Source organism: Squalius cephalus (genome assembly GCF_949319135.1).
Source record: "Squalius cephalus genome assembly, chromosome: 20".
NCBI lineage: Eukaryota > Metazoa > Chordata > Actinopteri > Cypriniformes > Leuciscidae > Squalius > Squalius cephalus.
The window spans coordinates 5,886,680-5,914,291 of record NC_137141.1 but is presented as its reverse complement, the minus strand read 5'-3'; the positions used below and the strand labels follow the sequence as shown (position 1 = coordinate 5,914,291).

At 37.3% G+C, this 27,612-nt stretch overlaps 1 protein-coding gene across 3 annotated transcripts; it reads left to right on the top strand.

Annotated features, from left to right (window-relative positions):
- On the top strand, positions 1–27,612 carry vps39 (VPS39 subunit of HOPS complex). 3 transcript variants are annotated; one of them, XM_079854336.1, is made up of 25 exons: positions 1–342; positions 452–593; positions 1,456–1,521; positions 1,606–1,670; positions 2,068–2,110; positions 2,265–2,359; positions 5,230–5,328; positions 5,414–5,506; positions 5,983–6,166; positions 8,539–8,659; positions 10,140–10,260; positions 10,348–10,477; positions 11,478–11,620; positions 11,705–11,845; positions 13,947–14,088; positions 14,857–14,943; positions 16,018–16,091; positions 18,425–18,641; positions 20,253–20,381; positions 20,466–20,568; positions 22,225–22,270; positions 23,545–23,694; positions 25,025–25,159; positions 26,558–26,649; positions 27,415–27,612. In XM_079854336.1, the coding sequence occupies exons 2-25, from the start codon at positions 521–523 to the stop codon at positions 27,491–27,493; spliced, it is 2,628 nt and encodes an 875-aa protein (XP_079710462.1). In that variant the 5' UTR covers positions 1–342; positions 452–520; the 3' UTR covers positions 27,494–27,612. The 3 variants fall into 3 exon arrangements, with proteins under 3 accessions (XP_079710462.1, XP_079710461.1, XP_079710460.1); XM_079854335.1 differs by having other exon boundaries at positions 1–593; XM_079854334.1 differs by having other exon boundaries at positions 10–593; positions 1,456–1,670.

Below are 27,612 nucleotides of genomic sequence, written 5' to 3'. Positions count from 1 at the left end.
AGTCACAGTTCCAGGAAGTTCCCGCAGCATCGGCACAGGCTCGGTGCTAGCTGTCAAACACTGAAACCTGTCAGCTAAAACTCCGATTAGCGGACAATTCAACGGTTAAAACGGGAATAAACCACCGCGTCTCGCAGAACAATGGGATGAAACACATTTTTAATTCCAGGATCTGTGTTTTAGCGAGTTTAAAGGGCAAATATGGAAGCTAACTAGCAATATGCTCATGACACATTAACAACACAACAAAAACAAAGGAGTTTCAGTGTTATTATTTTTTTTTTTTTAGACTTTGGACCGACACAGGACTCAAGAAGGATGGAGTGGGACATTTGACAAGAGGCGAGATGGTTAACAAATAAGTTAACGATCTAACTTTATGTCTGCTGTGTAGTAGTAGAGGATTTGCCATATTTAGTTTGTTTACTATTGTCCTGTCATCTGCCATCAGATTATACAGTGTTCGGGCGTTTAATTTTTTTGTTTTACCGTTTCTGGTTAAGTACATAAGAGCTCCAGTATGCATGACGCATTTGAACCGGTTCCTATTCTGGAGAAATTACCGCTCCAGATTGACTGTCTGGCGGCCTGGGGTGAGTTCACATTTACATTTAGTCATTTAGCAGACGTCTTTATCTAAAGCGAGTTCTGCTTCCCGTTTTTCTCATTCCCATTTCCTTATACACTTTTAACTCACATGTGGAGTATCACTGATAACAAATTTGTGTCTCAAAACCTTATACACTAGCATTTGCTGAATGAGTTGTTGTATAGTTGTTCATATCGCCAGAAAGCTGTTTCCTCTGGCTGTGTCTCAACATCTTTTAGCTGTCTACATAGACAACGCGTTAGTATTTCTTCCCAGACAGATTTTTGAGCAATATGGATCGAATAATTGAATGTTTGTTGATCAAAAAGTGGAATAGTTGTAGGGCTGTGCAACGATTAATCGCATCCAAAATAAAAGTTTGTGTTTACATAATATGTGTGTGTGCTGTGTATACTTATTTTGTGTATATAAATACACACATATGCATGTATATATTTAAGAAATATTTGCATTTATTTACTGTATATATATATATATATATATATATATATATATATACAAAGTGTATTGTATATTATATATACATACATATTTTATATATAAAAAACAAAATTTTCTTAAATATATACTGTACATGTGTGTGTATTTATATATACAAAATAATTATACACATACACACACATATATTATGTAAACACAAACTTTTATTTTGGAAGCGATTAATCGTTGCGCACAGCCCGTGACCCAGTTGACACGCATTTGATGTCCAAGAAACTTTAAACATTTTAGACCACTTGAGATGGACTGAGCCTCTTAATTCTGGATTATACTACAGAAATAGTTCATGAACTCATTTGTACATCTTTGCCATGTCATTTAGTATGATAATGATACTGTGATTGCAGATGATTGGCTCCTTGTCGGGACCAAACCGGGTCATCTCCTTCAGTACATGATCAAGAAAGATGCAGGTGCAGAGTTTTTGCATATATTCTTCTGCATTGATTATTTGTTGGATTTACTTTTAGTTTCATTGATAATATATTTCATTACAGGTACAAACCGGTTTGAAGTTACATTAGAGAAATCCAATAAGAACTTCTCAAAGAAGATTCAGCAGGTATGAACTGATAGAGTCCATCCATTAAAGGATTAATTCACCTAAATGTCGTCATTATTTACGCACCGTTATGTTATCGATGAATAGTACTTAATTTGTGGTCTGCTTCTCACACTAAGCTATCGTACGACTTCAAAAGATGTAGAACATGGGCCATTTTTATACTGTTCTTTGGTCCTTTGTGGAGTTTGACATCTGTTGTCACGTTAAACTGTGATTTTTATGACCTGCATGAAGATTCTTCAAAAATTCTCTTTTTTTTAAATAGAAACATTTGCTGCATGATGGTGAGAAAATAATGACCAATTGACAGTGGTGAACAATGTGTAAAGAAATGAATTTACTTCTGGGCATCTCTTATAATCTGTCAATTCCTCTTTCTATAATCCTCTTTCAGCTTTTTGTGGTTTCGCAGTACAAGATTTTGGTTAGTCTTTTGGGTGAGTATTTGTCATATGATGTGTCATACTCATATGTACTTTCTTTGTTGGTTGCATACTTGAGTTCAACTTGCAAACTTGTTTCATAGACTAACATTGATGTGGTGTAGTGTAGTTTTGGTGTCAGCAGTGCCATTGCCCTCTTTTATTTCAGAAAATAACATCCACGTTCATGACTTGCTGACGTTCCAGCAGATAACTGTGGTGTCCAAAGCCAGAGGAGCCACACTGTTTGCCTGCGACCTGCAGGTAGGCTAAAGAAGTCCTCTGGCCGGTTGATGTTTTCATGCATACAGTACAGTGGTCCCAAAATGCAGGGCCTGAATTTCATTTTGGAAAATGGGGGGGAAATCCCCCCATAGGTGATTCTTATGGGGGGGGATTTTTAATTTGAGGGGGGAGTTTAGACTTTTTTTATTATTATTATCTCGCCTAAATGTATGCTTACTCATTGCATTTTTACAATGGAGTAATTTTGTTCTTAAGAATTTACACAACTCAAGGAAGCTTGATTTCAATCTTTGAATTAAATTGAAAAAAGTAGCACAAATAAATACAATAGAATAAAGATACCAATAAAGAGAAATAAAGAGAAAAGTTTTTGCTTAGGTCTAAAACTAGTATTCAGAAATATTACAGAGACTGAATAAAGTAATCAAATGTAAAATAACACTGGGTAGTATTTTAGTCCTGACTAAATTAAATACATAGGCTATTAATCCTGATTCCTTAAAATGAAAGCTATGTTTTGTTGTTTTGACAAACAAATTAATGACAGACATGTGGCTGCTGTCCCTTTAAGAGCTAGTGCACGGATCCTGTTTTCATTATACGGTCACGTGCGATTTATGCTTATTTAAGACATAATCGACTGTGTTTAGAGGATATCACCAAGACCGAAATTGACATAATTTTCTTATGTTTTTGACTGTTAAAGCGATATAATCCACGAAAAATAACTTTTGTTACCCGCGAGCTGTTTGTGAGGCGGCTTCACTCTATGTATGTGTGCAGAGAAAAACAACATCTCTCAGACAGCGCGCAAGTACCGAATAGTTTAAAATCGCGTGAATGTTTAAACTGGTGAGACTTAAAAAGCCGTACAAATGGTAAACTTTAGTTACTCGTGATGCAATGCTGGCCCGATTATGCAAGTGACAATTCCGTGTATCCCGACTCCCGAAACGCGAGAGTGTATTATCGCCGCCTGCAGCGCGCTTAACGATTACCTTGTGCAACCCATTTTGAGAGACGAGAGATAGAAGACGCAGCGCCGCTGAATCACTCACGCTGTTTGTGAAATTGCGTCTCGCTGACAGTTTTAAAATGACTGATTTGATTTTATAATCTGTGTGGATTAATTTACTAATACAACCTACATGCTAAAGTGAATCAATGTTTGCGGGAATTTCCCGCATTATAAATGGGAGACCTGCGGGGATGATAAAAAATATGCGCAATACCCGCAATCCCGCGCCGAAATTCAAGCCCTGAATGTGTTTGTGAAATGTTGATGTTGATATTTAAAGGGATATTTCACCGCTGGAAAGATGAATGTGTATTTAAATTGGGTCATTTATGTAGTAGGAATGTGAAATTTGGTGCCTTCTAGACTGAGAAAAGCCAGGAAATGTATTTTTGGTTCATGTGGATGAAAGACAACAACTCCCAGAATGCACTTGCTTCGCTGCCCTATGAGGACACTCCCAAGCCACGCCTACTGGTTACAGAGGGCAGTATCGGGAGAAATGATACAGCTAGGCTACTAGCTGACTCGAAATTGAAAAGACGCTGTTTTATGGTGAGATCCCCCTATGGGCGGGTTGAACACATGCGGGACGAGCTCCTCCTATTGGCTGGAGTCTCTCCCCTCTGGACAGAAAAGCCTCTGATGAGCTAAATGATGATTTTTGCGTCATCTGAGGTTTTTTTCCAGACGCACAATACAGAAATCTCGTCTCAGGGGGACATGAGGGAGGGAAGCACGTCCATTTGAAAATACTACCGGGTTTCAACTGATACAAAGCTTAATGCTAATCGGTGAAGTATCCCTTTAACGACGTAATAAATTATGCGAGTGGTTACTCTGCGAGGAATGAACTTGAGGTGAACTGACTTCATATATCTTAAAATCACAGCCACTGTTGCTTTAAAGTCATTGTAAAATAAAAAAATGATTCTGTGAAAAAAAGATGACTTTGATATTTTGTTATGAAATGATATTCATACACTTTTAAGTGTGCCTAAGGGGTCCAAATACTCAGGGTCCCCGCGGGTCCTTCACAAATTAGATAGGTATTAGAAAAGTCTTGATTATAATTTCAAGAGGTTCTTTAATTTGGGGATAGAAAAACAGGAATCTTGATATAGCATAATGTGATTGTTTTTCTCTGGGTACAATAGTTAATGTTGTTAATAAGACATATTTGATAGCAAAACAATAACTGTAGTTTGCCATGTTGTCTTATTTGCATTTATTTCTTTTTTTTTTTTTTTTTCTTAGTTTGTGCCTCTCTTATAATGTTGGACTGTTGAAGGTTAAATGGATCCAATCCATGTTCAATAAAAAGGATTTGATGATGCAGCAATAACCATAATACATGTGTTTTTGAACTTTTCTCATTTAAAACAGGATCTATTTTAATGGCAAAAGTTCAAATAAGTGAGCAAGTGACAAAATAAATAACAGCTGATGTTATTTATCGGTTGTTAAAATAGGTATCGGTATCGGCCAAAAGAAATCCTATAGATGGCATCCCAAATTTGAACTGTAAAGTTGTTTAAATTGTGTTTTTTACAGTCATCCTGTGGTTTAGTATGTGACCGTAGACAGATATTGTTCTACCCGGCTCATATGGTAATAATTATATTTGTGCAGGTCTTAAAAAAAAGCCTTACATTTCATTTTTAAAACCCTGCAAATACCCTGAATACTTTTGGGACCACTTTTAGTCAGTGCCATTGCCTGTTAATAGTCTGACTTCCAGGCCCCACTTTTTGAATCGCATTTGATCTCTCTCTCTCTCTCTCTCTCTCTCTCTCTCTCTGTCTCTGTCTCTGTCTCTCTCTCTCTCTCTCTCTCTCTCTCTCTCTCTCTCTCTCTCTCTCTCTCTCTCTAGAAGTCCAGCTCAGGTGAGGCCAAACTGCGCATGTGTGTTGCAGTGAAGAGGAAGATTCAGTTGTATTACTGGAAGGACAGAGAATTCCTTGAATTACAGGTTGCTTGAGGCTTGGAAACACACAAACAACATATTTTTGATGAACCATAACAGTAGCCTAAATGTTGTTTGGTCTCTCCTGCAGGGAGATTTTGCCGCTCCAGACATTCCCAAGTCCATGGCTTGGTGTGAGAACTCAATATGCGTGGGTTTCAAACGAGACTACTATCTGATCCGGGTAAGGGAAATACAATTCAGCTCTGCTTATATTTCATTTCCTTTGCAATTTTGACAGAAGTTCATCTATGTTAGCCAGCAACAATACAGCAGTGGCCCAATAGGGCGAGTGATCATTCAGTCAACACCCCCATGATGGCCCCTTGGTATCTTAAATCAGAAAACCAATATTTAGCTTTTCCTCACTAGTGTCAACACCAGCCCAGGACCTTTCAAGCACACTTTGTTTCCTCTTAAACTGATAAAATCAGTCAGATGTATAGTGAATGGTCTATGATCCATGATGTATAGCTGATATATAGTGAATATAGACTAGATTGCTCTCCTATAACCTGCAGCTTAAGATACCATGTATGTATATCAATATATACGTGATATATTAAGCTCTTAATATATATATATATATATTACAGATAGTCACTCACATTAGGTTGTTGTTGTTGTTTTTTGGGTCAATCATATGACTTTTCTCTTTAGATGGATGGACGTGGCTCAGTCAAGGAACTGTTCCCCACTGGGAAACAGCTGGAACCGTTGGTGGCCCCATTGGCTGATGGGAAGGTGGCAGTGGGTCAGGATGACCTCACGGTTGTTTTGAACGAAGATGGCGTCTGCACTCAGAAATGTGCCCTTAACTGGACGGACATTCCTGTTGCAATGGGTATGATGTCAGTCTTAACAAACGTGTTTCTCAGGTGCTCATAAGCCACTTATCAAACGTGTTCAGTCAACAACAGATTGTCAAGAAACAGATAACGATCAGATAACCTGATCAAATAATGAGCAAAAAAAGTGGTTGAAAGTCTAATATTACTTCCAATGTCGTGAACGATCGAATCTTTACTAGCTTACTGTACATAGCATAATAAAACAAACTGGAAGCAAAACATGCTTAACAATGTCATTTCTTTCACTTGATGAACTGTTTGTTAATTCTAGCAATAATAAACAAATAATTGAACGTCATTACATTGTTTTTTTAACAGCTGAAAAGAAAATAATAGGATTTCTAACAGTAAACCGATATCATCATATTTGTCGATATCATCGACTCGATATCATCGATTCAAATCTATATTTGTACTGTTGTTTTATTGTTGTTAGTTTTTATGATTTTTTTATTACTACTGTAAAGCACATTGGACAATGTAAATTGTATTTAATTGTGCTATATAAATAAATTGCCATTGCCATCATAACCAATAGACATAAACTGAACATCACAGCTGGATTTTTCGCCCAGCATGTAAACGCATTATCCTGCTTTCTGTCGGCTTACTGAAGTGTGTAGGAAGGGAGGAGGAAATATCTCGCAAACTCACTTCTTGACTGTACTCTCTTGCAGAAGTGGTTCACTTGTAACTGCATGAGAGCAGAATATACCGGTATGAGCCGTGAGATTCCCGCTGACGTGTTGCAATGCTCTTCGGTTTTTAATGCTTTATTCAACATCACAACCGACATAACAACTGAAATTCGCAGATATGCAAATCATTGCGTTTTCACGTCACTATCGGGAAATAACCTGATTTATTAATAAAGTCTTGTAAACGCGGTTTACTTGCGTCGTCGGGTTATTGGTTTACATGTAAACCCGGACAACAGGGTTTTTTTCAATAAACTGATTATTGTGAGTTATCAGCGTACTGTGTGCATGTAAACGTGCTAACGTGTAAACGATTGTTATAAATGCATATAGGGTACGTGCAAATGCTTAGATTGTAAACTGCTTTAGTTTATGCAAATGAAAGGCATTCACTTTATTGTTTGTAGCCTAATTTGCTTCATTGTTTTTATTTTATTACCGAATCTTGACTTTTCCTCAAAAGTTGCCTGAGAACTTTTTACTTGCATAAGTTAAGCTAGTATCAGTTTTTTTTTTGTTTTTTTGTTTTTTTTTTGTATCGAAATTGGATTCAAGAATTGTGAAATTTAACTAACTAAACAAAAATGTTGGTTTCTAGCGAAAATAACAATATCATCATGATATATATTGTTATTGTGGTATAAAATTACTCACATCTTGATTATAAAATTTTGGCAATTTGCCGACCTGGGTCGTTTATTTTTTATTATTGTAGTACTCTAGAAAAGATAATTATACAAGAAAGATAATTATTTTGTTTTATTGATGGTATTGTACATTATCTTTAAGCTTCCGCTAAGACAAACATTCATTACAATGTGGAAGAACAGCATAGCAACAAACACTCCTGGAACAACAGTGCTTTCAGTTATGCACCGGTGCCCTGAACAAGTCCTTATTCAGATTTATTACATGGCTCGGCTGAATTCCAATGTAGAATGCGGTCTGTTATTTCTTGATAACAGACCGCTGCGAAGTATAACAGACCGTTGCCATGAAAAACAGTGCGTTGCTATGGACGCGGAACGGACTATTTTCTTTGGCGGAAGCAATACAATCGTTTTTAAATCAATAAACTCCTTTTTAAATCAATATTTCGTGGCAAATGATTTATTTATTTTGTAGGTAGCCATGTAATAAGCGGGATAATGTATAGAGAGGCGGTCGTTATAGCGAATAACAAGCCCTTCAGGCTGTCAAGACCCCTCCGCTTCGCGTCGGGGTCTCGTTCAGCCTGTCGGGCTTGTTATTCGCTATAACGACCGCCTCTCTATACATTATCCCTTACATATCTGACGCCTGAATGCTGCAACTGACTAATGAGCATCAGAATCAGAATCTTTTTTGAGTGATGATGCAAACAAATCATTTAAATGATTTTAAACTGATTCCTAGAAAAAACAATTATGTGAGTGTATAATTATTAATATTGGCTTATGAGCAGTTCCACACAGAATCTGTTCCTGCAGGAATATCTACAGATTTCTACACCCAACACAAACTTCTTTGCATGGCTTTTTACATATTTGCGCTCGTTTGATTCTATTTTAAGCTATCAGTGATGATGTATTACTGTCAGCTCTTTTGAACATGTTTTAGCATTTTTAAATCCATTCCTCTTTCATTTCTGAGTCTTCTTATGGCTATTTTCTCATTTCTTTCACTAGAGCACCAGCCGCCCTACATCATTGCAGTGTTGCCCCGGTATGTGGAGATCCGCACTCTGGAACCCAGACTGCTGGTGCAGAGCGTAGAACTGCAGAGACCGCGCTTCATCACCTCCGCTGGGTGAGAGCTGCGCACGATCTCACTTTACAGCGAAACATGGGGATTTTCAGTCTGACTGAAGAGCTATTTTACACTAGCTATGTTTACATGCACCCAAATAATCAGTTTAGAATCAAATTAATACAGTCAGGCTGAAAATCCGTCATGTAAACACCTCTATCGATGTGATGGAGCTTGATCCGAATGAAATTTTCACCGGATTGAAAGGGGTGCTGTAGACCTGAAATATATCGAAGCTTGTTTTCGCCACAGAATAAAAAATAAAAAAGATAATTGCGACTTTTTCTCTCACATTTGTGAGTTTACATCTCACAATTCAGAATTTTTATCTCAGAATTGCGTGATATAAAGTGACAATTGTGTGTCATAAAGTCAGAATTGCGTGATATAAACTTAAAGTCGCAATTGTGTGTCAAAGTCAGAATTGCGTGATATAAAGTCACAATTGTATTAAAAGTCAGAATTGCATGATATAAAGTCACAATTGTGTGTCATAAAGTCACAATTGCGTGATATAAGTCACAATTGTGTGTTAACAGTCAGAATTGCGTGATATAAAGTCACAATTGTGTCTTAAAGTCAGAATTGCATGATATAAAGTCGCAATTGTGTGTTAAAAGTCAGAATTGCGTGATATAAAGTCACAATTGTGTCTTAAAGTCAGAATTGCGTGATATAAAGTCGCGATTGTGTGTCATAAATTCAGAATTGTGTGATATAAAGTCGCGATTGTGTGTCATAAAGTCAGAATTGCGTGATATAAAGTCACAATTGTGTGTCATAAAGTCAGAATTACGTGATATAAAGTCACAATTGTGTGTCATAAAGTCAGAATTACGTGATATAAAGTCACAATTGTGTGTCAAAGTCAGAATTGCGTGATATAAAGTCGCAATTGTGCGTCATAAAGTCAGAATTGTGTGTTATAAAGTCTGAATTGTGAGATAAAAACTCGCAATTGTGAGAAATAAACTCGCAATTCTTTTTTTCTCAGAATTTCATGTTTATATCTCGCAATTCTTAATATAACACGCAATTGGGAGATATAAAGTCGCAATTGCATGTTATAAAAATGTTGGTTTAAATTGGCAAAAATAATGTGGTATAAAATTACTCACATCTTGATTATAAAATTTTGTCAGTTTGCCGACCTGGGCGTTTTTTTAAATTATTGTAATAATGTGAGATATAAACTCGCAATTCTGTCAGTATTTTTTTCCTTAGAATTGGACTTTATATCTCGCAATTGCATGTTTATATCTTACAATTCTGAGAAAAGATGTCAGAATTGCGAGATATAAACTCGGAATTGTGAGATAAAAAGTCGCAATTTTCTTTTAAAATGTTTTATTCTGTAGCGGAAACAAGCTTCCATAGAAATAACCCCATCAGCAGGGGGAAAATGAAGCATGTAAAAGCTTCAATCTGTTTTTTTTTTTTTTTTTTTTTTCTAACTTTCTTTCCCTCTTTGATTTCACAGATCAAATGTTGTCTATGTCGCTAGCAATCATTTTGTCTGGCGCCTGGTGCCGGTCTCCATAGCCAGCCAGATACGGCAGCTGCTACAGGACAAACAGTTTGAACTGGCGCTTCAGCTAGCGGTGAGAAACTCTGATTTTAGCATCCAGTAAATACTGTACGCAAAGTACACAGTGTTTTGACCTTGTTTTTGTCTCATCTTTCCTCAGAAAATGAAGGATGATTTAGATGCAGACAAGAGACAACAGATCCATCACATTCAGAACCTGTATGCCTTCAACCTGTTCTGTCAGAAGCGCTTTGACGACTCCATGCAGGGCTTCGCTAAGTTAGGCACCGGTGAGTTGAGTTCACACAGCAGTGATGATGCACCACCAATGACAAAAGAATAAATGGATTTAAGGTGTAATTGATATCCTTGACAACCACATTCAATCATTCAAGAGAAACTCTCTGGTAGGCTGATAAAAAATACCAATTTCGTTTAAATACCAACTGGTCAGATTGAAGTTTTGGAAAGTTAATTTTCATGTCTGATAAACCTCACGTTATCTGTGGTCTTGCTGACCAAGGCTGAGATGCTTTGTACAGTCCACTAGAGAGTGCCATTGCACCAGGACAGAAAGATCCATGAATAATAGAGTTCGACAGTGATGAGGGATTTTTGCAAGTTAACCTGTAAGATTGCATCACTCTTTTTCCCTCAACAAAACCCCAGTAGGATTTTTCATTGGCTTTTGGATTATTGCAGAAGTTAAGCTCTGTGACCAACAAAAGTTCATGATTCATACACATTTTCTTCATCATGGTAATCTTCATAAATGAAGTTTTGAAGCCCAAATACAATCACCAGAAATATAAAGCTAAACGTAGGCTTTAAACGAACTACAGCACGGTCACATGACTTGAGCGTCACCACCATTAAGCTTCAACAACTCTTTCAGTCTTAAATTGAGAGTTCGAATAGTTTGCAAGAGCACAATTATAAACACAGTGAGGCTGTGAAAGTGACTCGTGAGTAGATGAGTTTACCTGTTCAGAGTGATGATGTTTAAAGTCCCCGACAACCTCTCTAGTCCCATTTAGACATTTATTAGCAAACGCCTTTTTGAAGCTTTATAAAATTCACAAGGTGTTATTATTACTAATGTGTTTTAGAATAAAACATGAAAATACTTTGAGCTTGTGTTCACCACAGACCTTATTTCAGGCATTTAACCATAAACCCAATGACTTCAGGAAGATGCAAAATGCAACTCGTTTTGGCCCCACAAAAACACGTCATCGCTGCAGCGCTCTGTATAATGGGTTAAATCTGATTTGCTCTTCTCTTGTATAGATCCCACTCATGTGATTGGACTGTATCCAGACCTCCTTCCCTCCGACTACCGCAAACAGCTTCACTACCCAAACCCTCTGCCCACGCTGTCCGGAGCCGAGCTGGAGAAAGCCCACCTAGCCCTCATAGACTACCTGACACAGGTGTTCGGGACTTATGAAGTTCACACGGAGTGCTTTACAAACGTTTTTCATATTCTTACAGTTTTCTCTCTGTGTTTTTGATAGAAACGCAGTCATTTGGTGAAGCAGCTGAATGACTCGGACCCCTCTACCACCTCGCCTCTCATGGAGGGAACCCCGACCATCAAGAGCCGCAAGAAACTCCTTCAGATCATCGATACCACCCTGCTCAAATGTTACCTCCATGTAAGACCTACAGATTGTTCTCAATAGCCCTGTTGTAAGCCCTCGTGGGCTGCATGCACAGCATCATCACCTACTGGTGATTGCATCTCGCTAATCTTAAAGGGATAGATCACCCCAAAAATGAAAATTTGCTGTTAATTTAAGCCCTAATGCTATCCAAGATGCTTCAGTAGAACAGTTAAGATGATTTTTAGCTGAAACCGTGATCCTTGGTGAGTTATATAATGTAAGTCAATGGCTACTGCCACTTTAAGAGTCACAAAAACACACAGGCAAAATATACCTGTGGCTCATGATGATACATTGAGGTCTTATGAGGCGAAACGATCGGCCTGTGGGAGAAGCTGACCATTATCTGCTACATTAATAACTGTAATCCACAGCCTCAGCGCGTTCATGACAATCTGTAGTGTGAGAATCCTGTCGCATAATGACGTATTCTGACGCAAGTTTCTGTGAAAATGGTTTAAAACAATGTCTTGTAACAAATTCAGTGACATGCTGTAATTATCTGTCCACAGACTGTTGATTTGATGAGCGTAACTGGTGCCCGCTGCATTCCCAAATGTCCTTTAAATTCACAGCACATGCACAGACTCCGATTTATTCACTGTGAACTGAGACGCAGAAAACACTAGATCACGAGATGATTGCGTGATGAAAGTGCACTCTCCACTTTGAAACATGTAGCGCAACACACTGTATACTTGTTTAATTAAATTGCAGCCTTTTGATACGGACACTAAGCAAAACCGTGCTTTTTATTTTAGTTCAATTGACAGATGCTTTGCCAAAGCAGTGCTGCAAAACATAACGTTAGAGAACTATCATGTTATTTTGAGAAGTGTACAAATATTTTTGGTTCACTGTGAAACTGCCAGTGTAGTGTAGTGAGAAACAGTGAGGATCATGTGACACTGAAGACTGCTGAAAACAGGAACACATTACATTTACAAGATATTCACATAGAAAAAAACATTTTAAATTATAATAATATTTCACAATATTGTTGTTTTTACCGTATTTTTGATTAAATAAATGCAGCCTAGGTGAGCAGAAGAGACTTCTTTCAAAAACATTTAGAAATCTTACAGACCCCAAACTTTTGACCTGTAGTTTGTATATATTGCATATAGAAAATGAAGACTATTTTTAGGACCATTAAAATATCAAACCATATAATTTATAAATTGGACGCTACAAGATAATTTGTGGCTGCTGCTATTAATACTTTTCTAAAGGAATTTTGTGACTTTTCAGAATCTTAGTTATCAATATTTATCAGTATGTATCAGTAAACTAAAGTTGACATTGAATATTATGATAAGCTTACGAAAGATTGTAAGGTGTGTAGGGATGCACCGATATTAACATTTTGACCGATACCGATAACCGATATATCGGCCGATAAATCTAAATCCAAATTTTTATATCATTTTTGAGAGCCTGATTACAAAAACAAAAGTCTCACCATTAAAAGCCATATCCCAAGCACACAATTATAATGTTCTCATTATAATTTTATGTAGCCTATATGACAGACTTGCGCTGCGCATGTTGCACTTTACTGTATTTTCCTTTTTGAAGTGATTTCAATCATATTTCAAGCAATTAAAAAACATCATGGCGAACAGTGCGCATCTGAAGTGTCTCAGCTGAAGAAAATAATACATTATTTATCGTTTTTAATATATCGGCCAAAAAAATTATCGGGACGATACATTAAAAATTATCGTATATCAGCCAATACCGATAATATGGTGGCCTATATATCGTGCATCCCTAAAGGTGTGATTAGTTCTTTAGATAATTGTGCCATAAACTCTAAAATATTTTCCTTCCAACTGTTAAGAAACTCATTTTCATTACAAAATGTCACCAGTAATCAGTGTTTTTTCTGTTCTCTTAATTATTCTCAGTAGTTTCTCATAACTATAATACTGTCAGTAGAAGTATGATGTATAAATGTATGAATACTTGTCTATGATGCCTAAAGTGCTTGCCTAGCTAGACGGCTCTCTACAGTTACAGCCAGATTACCTCAACACACTGTAATGGATTCTGTGTGAATTTACAGCGTAGTTTTTGTTTTGTTTTTTAGACCAATGTAGCCTTGGTGTCACCTCTCCTGCGCCTGGAGAACAACCACTGTCACATAGAGGAGAGCGAGTACGTGCTGAAGAAAGCTCATAAATACAGCGAGCTCATCATCCTCTATGAGAAGAAAGGCCTTCACCAGAAAGGTGCGCGCAGTCTTGTCAACCGCTTACTGAAAACTTACATCATCTAGACTATCATGTGTTTATGTGAGCCTGAGGACTCTCCATTAGGAGTGTAATGTGTGTGTGTGTCCGACATGTTGCTCATCTCTCTGCCAAACCCAAGCATCTGAACATCATTCGGAGGGCTCAGATCAGCTCTTGTTTATAGAGATGGCTCTAATCATGTTTTGCTGATGTCATGCCTTACAGAAAAATGCTGATGAGGACCAGGCCGTGTAGATCCATACTGCCTAATAAACCCTCAGTGCAGCCAAGAACACTTCTGTATATAAACATCACTGTCACAAACCGTTCATGAATATACACTGATTGCCCTCTCTTTCTGTTTGACTACGTCATTCTCATGCAGTTGTTTCCTATTGTTTTCATTTACGATCTGTGTATTTATGTGGTTGATTGATTGATTGCAGTTTCACTAACCTTTTAAATCAGCTTTTTTTTAACATTGCATTCAAAAAAGCATTCAAAATAACCTAGGGTTTAGTGAGAGTGAGTCATCTGAGCTGTTTCATTGAGGAAGCCCGTTCAAACTGAATGATTTGTTCATGAATCGGATGACGTATTGCACCGTATATTCTGCAATAGTGTGTCTGTTGACTATTTACTGTCGACATATGATTCTTTCTCTCTTGTGACGTAATTCAAAAGTCATCTGAAAAGTGCATAACCAGTCGTGTGTGTCATCTTCCTCATTCAGTTGAATTGACTTACAGAAGTGTGATTGTCCAGCTCTGCAGGTTCTGCTGGATCAGTCCACTAAAGCCAACTCTCCACTGAAGGGTCACGAGAGGACTGTACAGTATCTTCAGAGGCTGGGTGAGATTAACACACTCATTTACTGCACATTACCTAGCTGTGCTTTAACATAGTCAACAGACAAGTTGAGTGAGTGCTGTGGTTAATGTGATATCCGGATGCCCACTTTTGTCTGAAGGTCGAGACAGAATCTTAAACATGCTAGCAAACTCTCATGGAAGAGACTCCAACCTAGGGCTGCACAATTAATCAAAGTCAAGCCAAAATTGCTTAGTGGGATTTATCTAAATAAATGCTTTGCGTTTTTCAGAGTGAAGCGCAGCACTGTGTTCATGTACACATCTCAGAGCGACTCGGTTAACAGTAAATGCTGCTCCGCATGAACTCATGAGCTGCTTTAATATACATTTGGGAACGCAACCTAAAATCTTGTAATGAGAAGAGCTTATCAATAAAAGAGAAGCTGCAAGGGCTTTTGTCGGTTTCCATCAAAATAAAAGTTTGATGGTTTAACGTTTAAAGAGGAAAAACTTAAAGACAGCCATAATTATTAGTATTGTACATTTACAGCTGTAATGTACCATACAATTATTTATTATTATTATTATTATATTATTATTTTCCCTAACTACTTAATTTTTTATTTTACAGTCAATTATTACAATATTGGTATTTAATGTGTTTATATCTCTATATAATTATTTATGTTTTTATTCAGTTCTTATTATTGTTATATAGCAAAAATGGTTTATAATTACAAAATGTTGCCCAAATTGTGCAGTCCTACAAGCAAGATTAGCAAACCTTTATTATTTAAAGTGCATTTTAAATTGCAACCAAAAACCCCTTGCATTTTTATTAAATATGTTCACTAATTCGATTATTTCAGCTACCAGTAAGAGTATAGACACCAATTACTCTGTGCTCTATTTAACACATTTTGTAATGTTAAAAAAAAACACATTTCACAGATTTTCCCCCAAATATACAGTGTAGAAACATGTAAAACCAGCCCACAGATTCTGCATATTAGTAACAATGGGATGATCGATGAGTCGCATTCTTCCATTCTGACTGACTAGATCAACAACATTAATCTGTAACAGTGACATGCATTGGTGTCTTTCTGCACAGGTGTGGAGAACCTGGGCATCATCTTCGAGTTTTCACCGTGGGTTCTGAAGATTTGTCCTGAGGATGGACTGAAGGTGAGATATGCATGGTCTGGACGTATCTGCATGTCTTCTGTGGTCATTTTGAAGAGCTTGAGTTTGACTTTGCTGCTGCATGTTCTAAAGAGAGAAACCCGTAATTTAGAGCGTAAATGGAAACAAACTAATTTAGAGGTCTTTAGAATCGCGTGGAAAGACAGTATGTCACGTTATAAAAAGGCCCTAAAAGCGGCCAGGGCTGAGCACCTCCGCAAACTAATAGAAAACAACCAAAACAATCCTAGGTTTTTATTTAACACCGTGGCTAGACTAACAAATAAACAGATGTCACCTGAACAAAATATTCCGTTACAGTTTAGTAGTAATGATTTCATGAAGTTCTTCACTGAGAAAATAGAAAACATCAGAACCACAATTGTAAACGTTCAATCCTCAATCGCGCCTTATAACTCAGCCTCGATTATCACCCCGCAAGAACAATTACAGTGCTTTACAACTGTAGAACAAAAAGAGTTAAATAAACTTATCATTTCATCTAAAACAACAACATGTTTATTAGATCCTATACCAACTAAACTATTGAAAGAAGTGTTACCTGTAGTGGAAGAGCCTCTTCTCAATATTATTAACTCGTCTTTATCTTTAGGTCATGCTCCAAGAACATTTAAACTGGCAGTTATAAAACCACTCATTAAGAAACCACAATTAGACCCACATAATCTAGCAAATTATAGACCCATTTCAAATCTTCCTTTTATGTCTAAAATACTAGAAAAAGTTGCAACTGGGCTCTTTCTTGCAAGAAAATGACATCTATGAAAAGTTTCAGTCTGGATTCAGACCGCATCATAGCACTGAAACTGCGCTCGTTAAAATCACAAATGATTTACTTTTAGCTTCTGACCAAGGCTGTATCTCAATACTAGTTTTACTTGATCTTAGTGCTGCGTTCGATACTATAGATCACACAATACTCTTAGATTGACTACAAAATTATACTGGTGTTCAAGGACAAGCATTAAGCTGGTTCAGATCATACTTGTCTGACCGCTACCGTTTTGTCTATTGGAGAAAAATCGATCATAACTCCAGTAAACTATGGAGTGCCGCAGGGATCTGTGTTAGGCCCTCTGTTATTCTCAATATATATGCTGCCACTTGGAAATATTATAAGGAAATATGGAATTAGTTTCCATTGTTATGCTGATGACACTCAAATCTATATTTCATCACGGCCGGATGAAAACGCTAAATTATCCAAATTGACAGGGTGTGTTAAAGATATAAAAGATTGGATGACGCGCAATCATCGGTTAAAAAAAACGCCAACAAAACCTCTCACACTACAACTTTAACATAGTAGGATGTCCTGTTACTTTATCCTCTACAGTAAAAGACCTGGGTGTTATACTAGACTGCAACCTGTCTTTTGAAAATCATATTTCATATGTTACAAGAACAGTCTTTTTCCACCTTAGAAACATTGCTAAGCTACGTAACATGCTATCATTTTCTGATGCAGAAAAATTAGTTCATGGATTCATGACCTCGAGACTAGATTACTGTAATGCTTTATTAGCCGGTTGTCCAGCATCCTTAATAAACAAGCTGCAGTTAGTCCAAAATGCCGCCGCTAGAGTTCTTACTAGATCAAGAAAATATGATCATATAACACCAATTTTATCATCTCTACATTGGTTACCTATAAAGTCCCGTATTAATTACAAGGTATTGCTACTGACTTATAAAGCCCTAAACGGCTTAGCTCCAGTCTATTTAACGGACCTTCTATCGCCCTATAATCCATCGCGCTCTTTAAGATCACTAAATCTGAGGCTTTTGGTCATACCTAGGATATCCAGATCCACCAAAGGAGGGAGAGCATTTTCACATTTAGCTCCAAAACTCTGGAATAGTCTTCCTGATACTGTTCGTTGCTCAGACTCGCTCTCCCAGTTTAAAACTAGATTAAAGACACATCTCTTCAGCCAGGCATTCATATAATACTTTTAATCTCACAGTTAAATCCGGTCTCTAGTTCATAAACGCCAGAGGAGAACTGGCCCCCGACTGAGCCTGGGTTCTCCCAAGGTTTTTTTTTCTCCATTAGGTCACCTGATGGAGTTTTTCAGTTCCTTGCCACTGTTGCCTTTGGCTTGCTCAGTTGGGGATATTTGGGGATATTTAATTTAATTAATCAATCAACAATTCTATTGATCAGCATTACCAAACGTGGACGTTTTCCACTAGAAACAAACATTGATGTATTATTTTAATTTAATACTGTGAAGCTGCTTTGATACAATCTGTATTGTGAAAAGCGCTATATAAATAAACTTGACTTGACTTGACTTGACTTGACCTGTCAGATCTTCACTGAGGACCTGACGGAGGTGGAGACTCTACCCAGGGATAAGGTGTTGAACTTCCTGAAGGAGGGGTTCAAGGAGCTGGCCATCCCATACCTGGAGCACATCATTTACATGTGGGAAGAGACACGGCCCGAGTTCCACAACGTTCTGATCCAGCTGTACCTGGAGAAGGTGCAAGGCCTCATGAAAGCGTACCTCAACTCACTGCCCGAAGGTCAGACGCTGCTTTATCAGCACAACTACAGAGCTGCAGGAAAACAGTCTGTCTTTTATGCAGCAGCTTTTGAAAAAACTAAACACAGGTCACGGTCAACTGCTGCTGACTAGTGTTAGGTTACATCAGCTAGTTTTTAATTTACTTTTTAGTTTTTTTCATATTTGTGACCTTGGAACACAAAACCAGTCACATGGGTCATTTTTTTTTAAATTGCAATTTATACATCATCTGAAAACTGATTACATAAGCTTTCCATTGATGTATGGTTTGTTAGGATAGTACAATATTTGGCCGAGATACAACTATTTGAAGGTAGTTCAACTGAGGGCGCAAAAAAATCAAAACATTGAGAAAATCTCCTTTAAAGTTGTCCATTTATGTTGGCGATTGTGCTGCATTCACTCACAAAAATAAATGTTTTATATATTTATGGTAGGAAATTTACAAAATATCTTCATGGAACATGATCTTTACTTAATAATTTACTTTACTTAAAACTGGCATAAAAGAAAAATCGATAATTTTGACCCATACAATGTATTGTTTGCTACTGCCACAAATATACCCGTGCGACTCGTGACTGGTTTTGTGATCCAGGGTCACATAATATAGTCAACCTTGTCCTGTTTTTGTTTAGTCAAGTTTTAGTCAACTAAATATCCGGGAATTTCAGTGCATTTTTAGCCAGTGAAAACATTTTCATCATGCTGCATAATTTTCAAATTGATAATCACGATTATTTTGCTCACAATTATAATTGCAACAATTGTTTTTACAAAAAAAAATATTTTTATTATTGCACATTCACCTATAAGCACAAATCAAGAGGATCCTAACTCGTATGCATGGTTTATTTGACCACCTAGTTTCCTGATTCATTATAGGCTGTTTATCATATAAATTAACACGCATTGTGAAAATGTGCGCTTCTTCCATAGTGTAGAAAATGTACAACACAGTTCATGTCTTGAAAATAGCCTCTGCTGACATTTCAACCTACCTATCTACATTTATAAAATAAAAAATAGAATTGTTTTGTAATTAAGCCCCCAATGCGTTCATTTAATGTTTAATGTTCATTTTATATATAAAAACATTCATTGGCAGTTTTAATAAAACCTTTTTATTTTATTTTATTAGCAACACAATTGTTAATTGTAACCATTGTTTTTATTTTATTTTTGTAAAAAAAACATTCTTTGGTTTTACACTTTACAACAATGTTTATTTTTTATTTTTTTACAATAGTTAATTAGTTAGTATAACATAAACTAACAATGAAAAATAGTTCTACAGTGCTTAATAATCTTTGTTAATGTTAATTTCAACATTTAATAATACATATCAAAAATGTAAAGTTGTATCTGTTAATATTACTTAATGCACTGTGAACTAACATGAACAAACAATGAACAATAGTATTTTTTAATAAATGCTGGAAAACATATTTCTCATTGTTAATTAATTTTTGCTAATGAATTAACGAATGTTAACAAATTAGACTTTAGTGTAGTGTTCGCAAATGTAAAAACAACATTTGTGCCTAAAATGAATATTTTCCAGCTCTATGAGAGTACAGAGTAAACGTGTTGTGTTGACTGTGTCCAGGTGTTTCAGCTGTAGCTGCGGGAAAGGAGGCGGGAGAGCTGGGAGAATTCAGGAACAAGCTTCTGACATTCCTGGAAGTTTCCAGCAGTTATGAGCCAGAGAGACTCATCAGTGATTTCCCATTTGATGGTGAGTCCAGAGGTCAGAGACATTACACTGTCAAATCTAGCAATAAAAGTGTATGAGCCGTATTGTTTCTCTTTGCTCTGTCAGGTCTGTTGGAGGAGAGGGCTCTGCTCTTGGGTCGAATGGGGAAACATGAGCAGGCTCTCTTTATTTATGTACACATTCTGAAAGACACACGTATGGCTGAAGAGTGAGTATCCTTCTATAATGCTGTTCTACATCATGAAATCAATATGGACCCTATTTACTTTTTTTTAAAGGGGTGGTTGATTATGATTTCACTTTTCTAACTTTAGTTAGTGTGTAATGTTGCTGTTTGAGCATAAACAACATCTGCAAAGTTACAACGCTCAAAGTTCAAAGCAAAGGGAGATATTTGCTTTTAAAGAAATCGCTTTTTAAGGACTACAACAAACGGCTGGTAGAGACTACACAACATTCCTCCCGGGTTAGTGACATCACCAACCCTAGAATTTACATAAACCCCGCCCCCTGAACACGAATTATAGATTATCATGACAGAATATGCTAATCAATGACTAGAAGATAACTACACATAAGCTACATAAATTCATCAACTAACCATTCAGAAATGTCCTGTTGCTTCTACATGTTGTCACTTCTTCTTGAGTCTCTCCATCTTCGGTTTGAACATAAAAGGCTTAAAGTTTTTGAAATGTTCAGTGCATGTCTGTGTGAGGTAAAATGACACAAGCTGTTGAAGCTCCGCCCACTGTGCCGGGAGCAGCAGCTCATTTGCATTTAAAGGGACAGACACAGTGCGTTTTTGCTCACCCTCAAAAAGTGACAATTTTAACATGCTATATAAAAATATCTGTGGGGTATTTTGAGCTAAAACTTCACATACACACTCTGGGGACATCAGAGACTTATTTTACATCTTGTGAAAAGTGCATTATACCACCCCTTTAATACACGTTCCTGCCGCTATTCATCGGTGCACACTATTATTGAAAAATATAGTTGAATAATTTCCTCCACCTCTGTATCTCTGTATCGTCCACACTATTTGTTATGACGTAGCTATAAAGATATTAAGACATTGTTTTAGGCTGCTTTTGTAGGTAACAGTAATATAACGCTGCATAATGTACATTGCCGTGAAAGTTTGGAACAATTTAGATGTTTTAAATGTTTTTGAAAGACGACGACTCTGCTCACCAAGGCTGCATTTATTTGATCGAAAAATGTAACATTGTGAAATATTATTACAATTTAAAATAAATGTTTTCTATTTGAATATATTGTAAAATGTAATTTATTCCTGTGATCAAAGCTGAATTTCAGCATCAATACTCCAGTCTTCAGTGTCACATGATCCTTCAGAAATCACTCTAATATGATGATTTGCTGCTCAAGAAAAGCATTCATTTGAAATAGATATCTTTTGTCGCATTATAAATGTCACTTTTGATCAGTTGAATGCCTTCTTTATGTTTTTAAACATCAAAAACCTAAACAAAATTGTAATATATTCAAACTTTTGACCAATAGTGTAAATGTGGGCTATTAAAGTTGCAGCAATAATAGCAAATGACATTGGGGTCGTTGGTATACGTGCAGAGGCTCTTGACCTTTAGCTTCCATGTTTCTGACTCCATTCTGATATTAAATGCCCGCTGTCAATGAATTGCCACCTACCAATTCACAAAAGCATCAAGTTCCACCTTTAATGTGTGGATTATCCTGTTACTGTATACAGTACGTCACACTCACATTACAATAGTAAAATGCATTGCATTTCATGTTGACTGTTCCATGGTAAGGAATCTGACTTTAAACTCAAGCTGTCACTCATGTTTTCTGTGTGTTGTGATGTTCTCAGGTACTGCCACAGTCACTACGATCCAGCAGCAAACGGCAATAAAGACGTGAGTTCTCCTCGGACACTTTTCACCAGTGTTATTTCGACTGGTTTCATTTTAACATTGTAATTCTACATGTCGTGTAGTCACCGAAGCAACAATCCCAAACACTGCAGCCCGAAAGGAAAGACTTTGTGGCATGTTTTTGTGTTGTTTTGTTGTGAAAACCCACCAGCAATCATGATGTACTTATTAGTAGTGAAAGCAAGAGTAAAATTACTGCTAAATATTTTGTGCATTACTGAAATTTGAGTCCTGGTCCCAATGGTAGCATCAGCATAGAAATACTCATAATTTGCTTTGCTGCAAATACAGAATAGTGTTAGACACAATAGCTTGTACACTCACTAAATCAGTGCATTATGTATTTATTTACTGATTATTATAAATGTTTTTAATTATTCATGTTTTTGCAGTTTAATAGTTATATCATTTATCAATTGTTGTAATATTTTTGTCGCTTTTTTTTTTTTTTACAAATTATAATAGTAAATTAGTGATTGCATTTTCTCTAAATATAAAAAAGTACATACACTCCAAAAATTAAGCCTTTTTTCAAGATTCACACATTTCAATTAATATTTTTGAATAAATCTTAAACTTAAATTTAAACCTATTTTACCCTTTTTTTTAATTTATGAATATGAATCAAGGTCCATTCCCTTGTTCCATTAGGACTTATACAAAATGTTTTAAGCTCAGTTTGTTTTAACTCGTTTAGAATTCTTGTAAATGTAAGGATTATTCTATTCAATTCAATTCAATTTGATGGAATTTTAATATGAATTGAAATAGAAATTAATTACTACTAAAACTTGTTTAGTGTATCCATTAATATAATTTGCTTTGTAATCTACTAGTGAAATCAGACATCATGAGGACTAACAAAATATTCACCCTAGTTTACATTATATTCAGTATTATATATACAAGTTTAATACTGTAATTAAAGCTGCATGCGGTTTTGGAAGCGAAAAGGTTGGAGAGACAAAAGTGTAGGTTGTGAATGAATGATTTGAAAGTATAACAATTATGGAAATAAGACCTCAATTGAACTCATTTGTGATAATAAGACTTTTCGTTCATTGAATTCATCATCTTTAATATTTACTGTAGTCACTCTCACATACATTATTCATTCAGTGTTGGAGTGGCTGCTGTAAACTGTTGAATGAGAGTAACTGTAAATATGGTTGTCAATCATAAACACTGTGGAAGTGTAGAAGTGTCTCTCTTGTTCCGACACACCTTGTGTAAATGTTAACAGAGTCTGTCTGTAGGTGTATCTGTCCCTCCTGCGCATGTATCTGTCTCCGCCGGACGTGCACTTCCTCGGGCCCATAAAGATGGAGTTATGTGAGCCACAAGCCAACCTCCAGGCGGCCCTGAACGTCCTTAAGCTCCACCACAGCAAACTGAACACCACCAAAGTGAGTTTCCACCAAACACCAGCAGGATCATAGACTCCAACCACCATCCGCATAGCAGAAGCCTGGAAAGATCCAACACACTTAAAGGGTTAGTTCATCCAAAAATGAAAATTCTGTCAGTAATTACTCACCCTCATGTTGTTCCATCCCTGTAAGACTTTCGTTCTTCTTCCGAACACAAATTAAGATATTTTTGATGAAATCTGAGAACTGTCTCACTCCTCCATAGGCTTCTATGTTATTGAAACTTGCCATCCCAAAAAAGTTAGTAAAGACATCGTTAAAATAGTCCAAGTGACTACAGTGGCTCAACCTTAAGTTTATCAAGCGACGAGAATACATGAGGGTGAGTAATTACTGACAGAATTTTCATTTGTGGGTGAACTAACCCTTTAAGGTGTTTTCACACAGTCCTCTTTAAAAGAACCAAACTCTTTGTGTTCTCTTTACGTTCACACTTTCCCTGTCCTCGAAAGAGGACTCGGATCCTTTTTTGGTCCACTTAAGTAAGAATGTGGTCTCAGACCTCTTTGTGTTTGTACTGTTTCTTTTTGAGTTTAGTCCAGTTCAGTGTTTAATGGCTGACATCCCGGGATGTAAAAGTGTCCTAATTTGGTGTTACTCAGTCTTGGGTGGCATTTCATACTTGTGTGGTACTTATGTCAATTATCTCAGTTTTAAGAAATCAAATATTGCAGTAACCAACTGAAATAGTCAAATTGAATAAAGGCCCATTCACACCAAGGATGAGAACTACGGTGATAACGATATAGTTTAAAAAATATTAAAGCATAGCAGAGTTCACATCTCAGCTACAACGGCACGAGGAACCATATAGTTCGAATTACTTTTTCCCTGCATAATGAATGATAAAATCATTGACAGCCAATCAGAATCCATCCTGCTTTAAAGAGCTCGAGCATTTAAAGCGGCAGACGACAAAACTGCAGTGCGTGCTGGGAATAAACAGAATGATATCATCCACCGCTGTGAGCGCTAATGTAGTCATCGTTGTTGGTGTGAACGGACCTTAAGTGTGTGTTGCCAGCCCCAATTAAATAAGACTGAGAGAGTGAAGCATGTGCTGTAGACGTGAAGAGAGAGAACGGAGAGTGTGTGTTAAAGTGCTGCACAGTTCAATCCTGCTGATGTCAACACATCGTTTAAGATGCCGGCGCTGGAAATGAGACCCAGTGTTGGCGTGCTGTCAGATGCCAGAGCTCTGAACATGTGCATTACTGTGTGGGAAACATCTGTGGAAACATTTCCACTTTCAGACAGAGACAATTCCTGGACAGAACTGAATCCATGTCTCTGTCTCCTTCATAAGGCCATAAACCTGCTGCCAGCCAACACACAGATCCGGGAGATCCAGGTGTTCCTGGAGAGTGTGCTGGAGGAGAAGGCTGGGAGGAAGCGCTTCGACCAGGTCCTGAAGAGCCTCCTACAGGCCGAGTTCCTGCGGGTGTGTTTACTCCTGAATGATTGATTCAGTTCCTTCTGAAGCTGTGTAATTAATTCAATTCTGTGTTTTAAAACACTGTATCCATGCATCTCTATTTTTATTTATTTTTTTATTATGGTTGCTTGCCGAAACAATCTAGCTTGTTAATGTTGTTTGAGCATGAAAAAGCTCTCCAAAGCACAAAGTCCCTACAGCGGGAGTTATTCTCTATATCAGTGTCAGTGTTTCTGAACTCCTGAAACGCCTCCATTGTAGTCTTGAGTTTCTTCCGGGAACAAACACGTCACAATATTCCTCATTTAAATAATTAATACGCAGAATAAAGGGGCGGAGCCTGGTTGAGTTAGTCAGTAGTGTGTTTAAACTGGCGGTTATGGTAAGGGGCGGGACATTTCCCAGACACACTCGAAGCGCTTGGCCAATCACAACACACTAGTCCAGCCGACCAATCAGAGCACAGTGTGCTTTTCAGGAGGAGGAGCTTCATAGAGACAGGAACAGAGCGTTACTAGCCGCGTTTCCATTAAAGATTCGCGCAAAACTTTTGCGATTTTTTTTTATTTTATTTTTTTTATTTTTATTTTATTTTTTTCTAAATATCGATAAAAAACTATTGCGAAATGATGGCGTTTCCATTAACCGATGTTATGCGACTAAAACGTCATTTTTTCCTCTCGCGATAAGTCATTCCAAAAATCATGGCAATGGACGTTGGTAAGTTTATATATATATCACAGCCACGTACCGCACTAGACATTATTATAATTAATGGAAGGAAACGTAGGCGTGTTATCCAAGCATTAATGGCAAGGAAAGACCTATACTGTGTCTGTGAGCGGCACATATGAAGTGTTTCTGGGTGTTTCTCCCTCATTTCTGCTCCGAGGTCTTGATTGTGGCATTTCTTTGAGGTTTAGAATCCAGTATTTCTGTCATTCTTTTGTCTTTTATGAATTCAATAAAGACCTCCGTCTCGTATTCTGTCCAAACACACCGCGCCTTGTAAGTCAGGTGACCTGTAAATGCGCAAAAACTGTTTCCATTGCAGTTTTGCGAAATATTTCTTTTTCAAATTGCCTGAAAAACCACCTCATGCGAGCGTAAAAACTTTTTTGCGATAAATGGGAGTTTTTGCGAAATTGACGTGTTTCCATTGAGCGTATTTTCAATGCGCAATTTCAATTTGCGCAATTTGAAGGGTAATGGAAACGTGGCTACTGACAGACTGGGAAGAGAGGAGCTGCAACAATGGAGAATATGAGGAAAATAATGTGTTTTTTGACATTCAAGCTTAAAGCATATACTAGTATAGCCCAAAAGCAAAATCAAGACTTTGTAAAAGTGCATAATATGTCCCCTTTAATAATATTTTAATACATTGTATTTGTCCGTGTGCAGGTGCAGGAGGAGCGTATCTTTCACCAGCAGGTGAAGTGTGTCATCACAGATGAGAAGACCTGCAGAGTGTGCAAGAAGAAGATCGGAAACAGGTCTGCCTCACATTATTACCAGTTACACCGTGAACTGGCCTTTCAGTCAATCTGGCACAGTTAGGCCCTGTCACAAATGGCACACCCTTACGGTCTTTTGGACTGACAGTGGCTGCCGTGTGCACGTTTCCATTAAGTCCATGGGTCTCTACGGTCTGTAGGGTCGATCCCGAGAGTGTGGACTTGGAGGAAGACCGCGAGTGCTCAGGGTGCCATTTAGGACAGGGCCAAAGTTTATCTTTACTAAATGCATTACATGCATGTGTGATTACATAAAACAGACAACAATAGATGAATCAAGCCAAAATTGGTCTGATGGTTCATATTACTTAAGTTAAATTCTGAACTATTAAACTGAATGTTATACAGTCTCTATTTATTGTTTTCTGGTTTCGTCAAACTGTCAGATTAACACAACCGTTTCCTGGTGGAGAATCTGACATATTGCTGCAATGTGGAGTTGGATGCCTTAATTCCAGTCGCACATATTGTTTAGGACAAATATTGTGCATGTATGTTAAAGGGATAGTTCACCCAAAAATGAAAACTCTGTCACTCACCCTCATGTCATTCCAAACACATACGTATTTTGTTAACCTTCGAAACACAAATTAAGATATTTTTAATGAAACCCGCAGAGGAAATCAAACGTCTCTGAGAAACTGTACAGTTGTGCTCTATTAGTGCTCATTATGATTGCAGAGCTGTTTGAGGCGATGCACTGTATGAAATCTTCATTTGTTTGTGTGTCCTCTTCATGTCCAGTGCCTTTGCCAGGTATCCAAACGGTGTGGTGGTTCACTACTTCTGCTGTAAAGATCGCAACATGTGTCCAGCGGAGTAGAGGAAGACCGGAGACGGTGGACACACTCCCTCAGATGAGCACAGAGACCTCAGCAAACATCAAGCGTCTGTGTGAAAACACACCGAAGGAAACTCACTCGCTCTTTACATCCGTCTCAT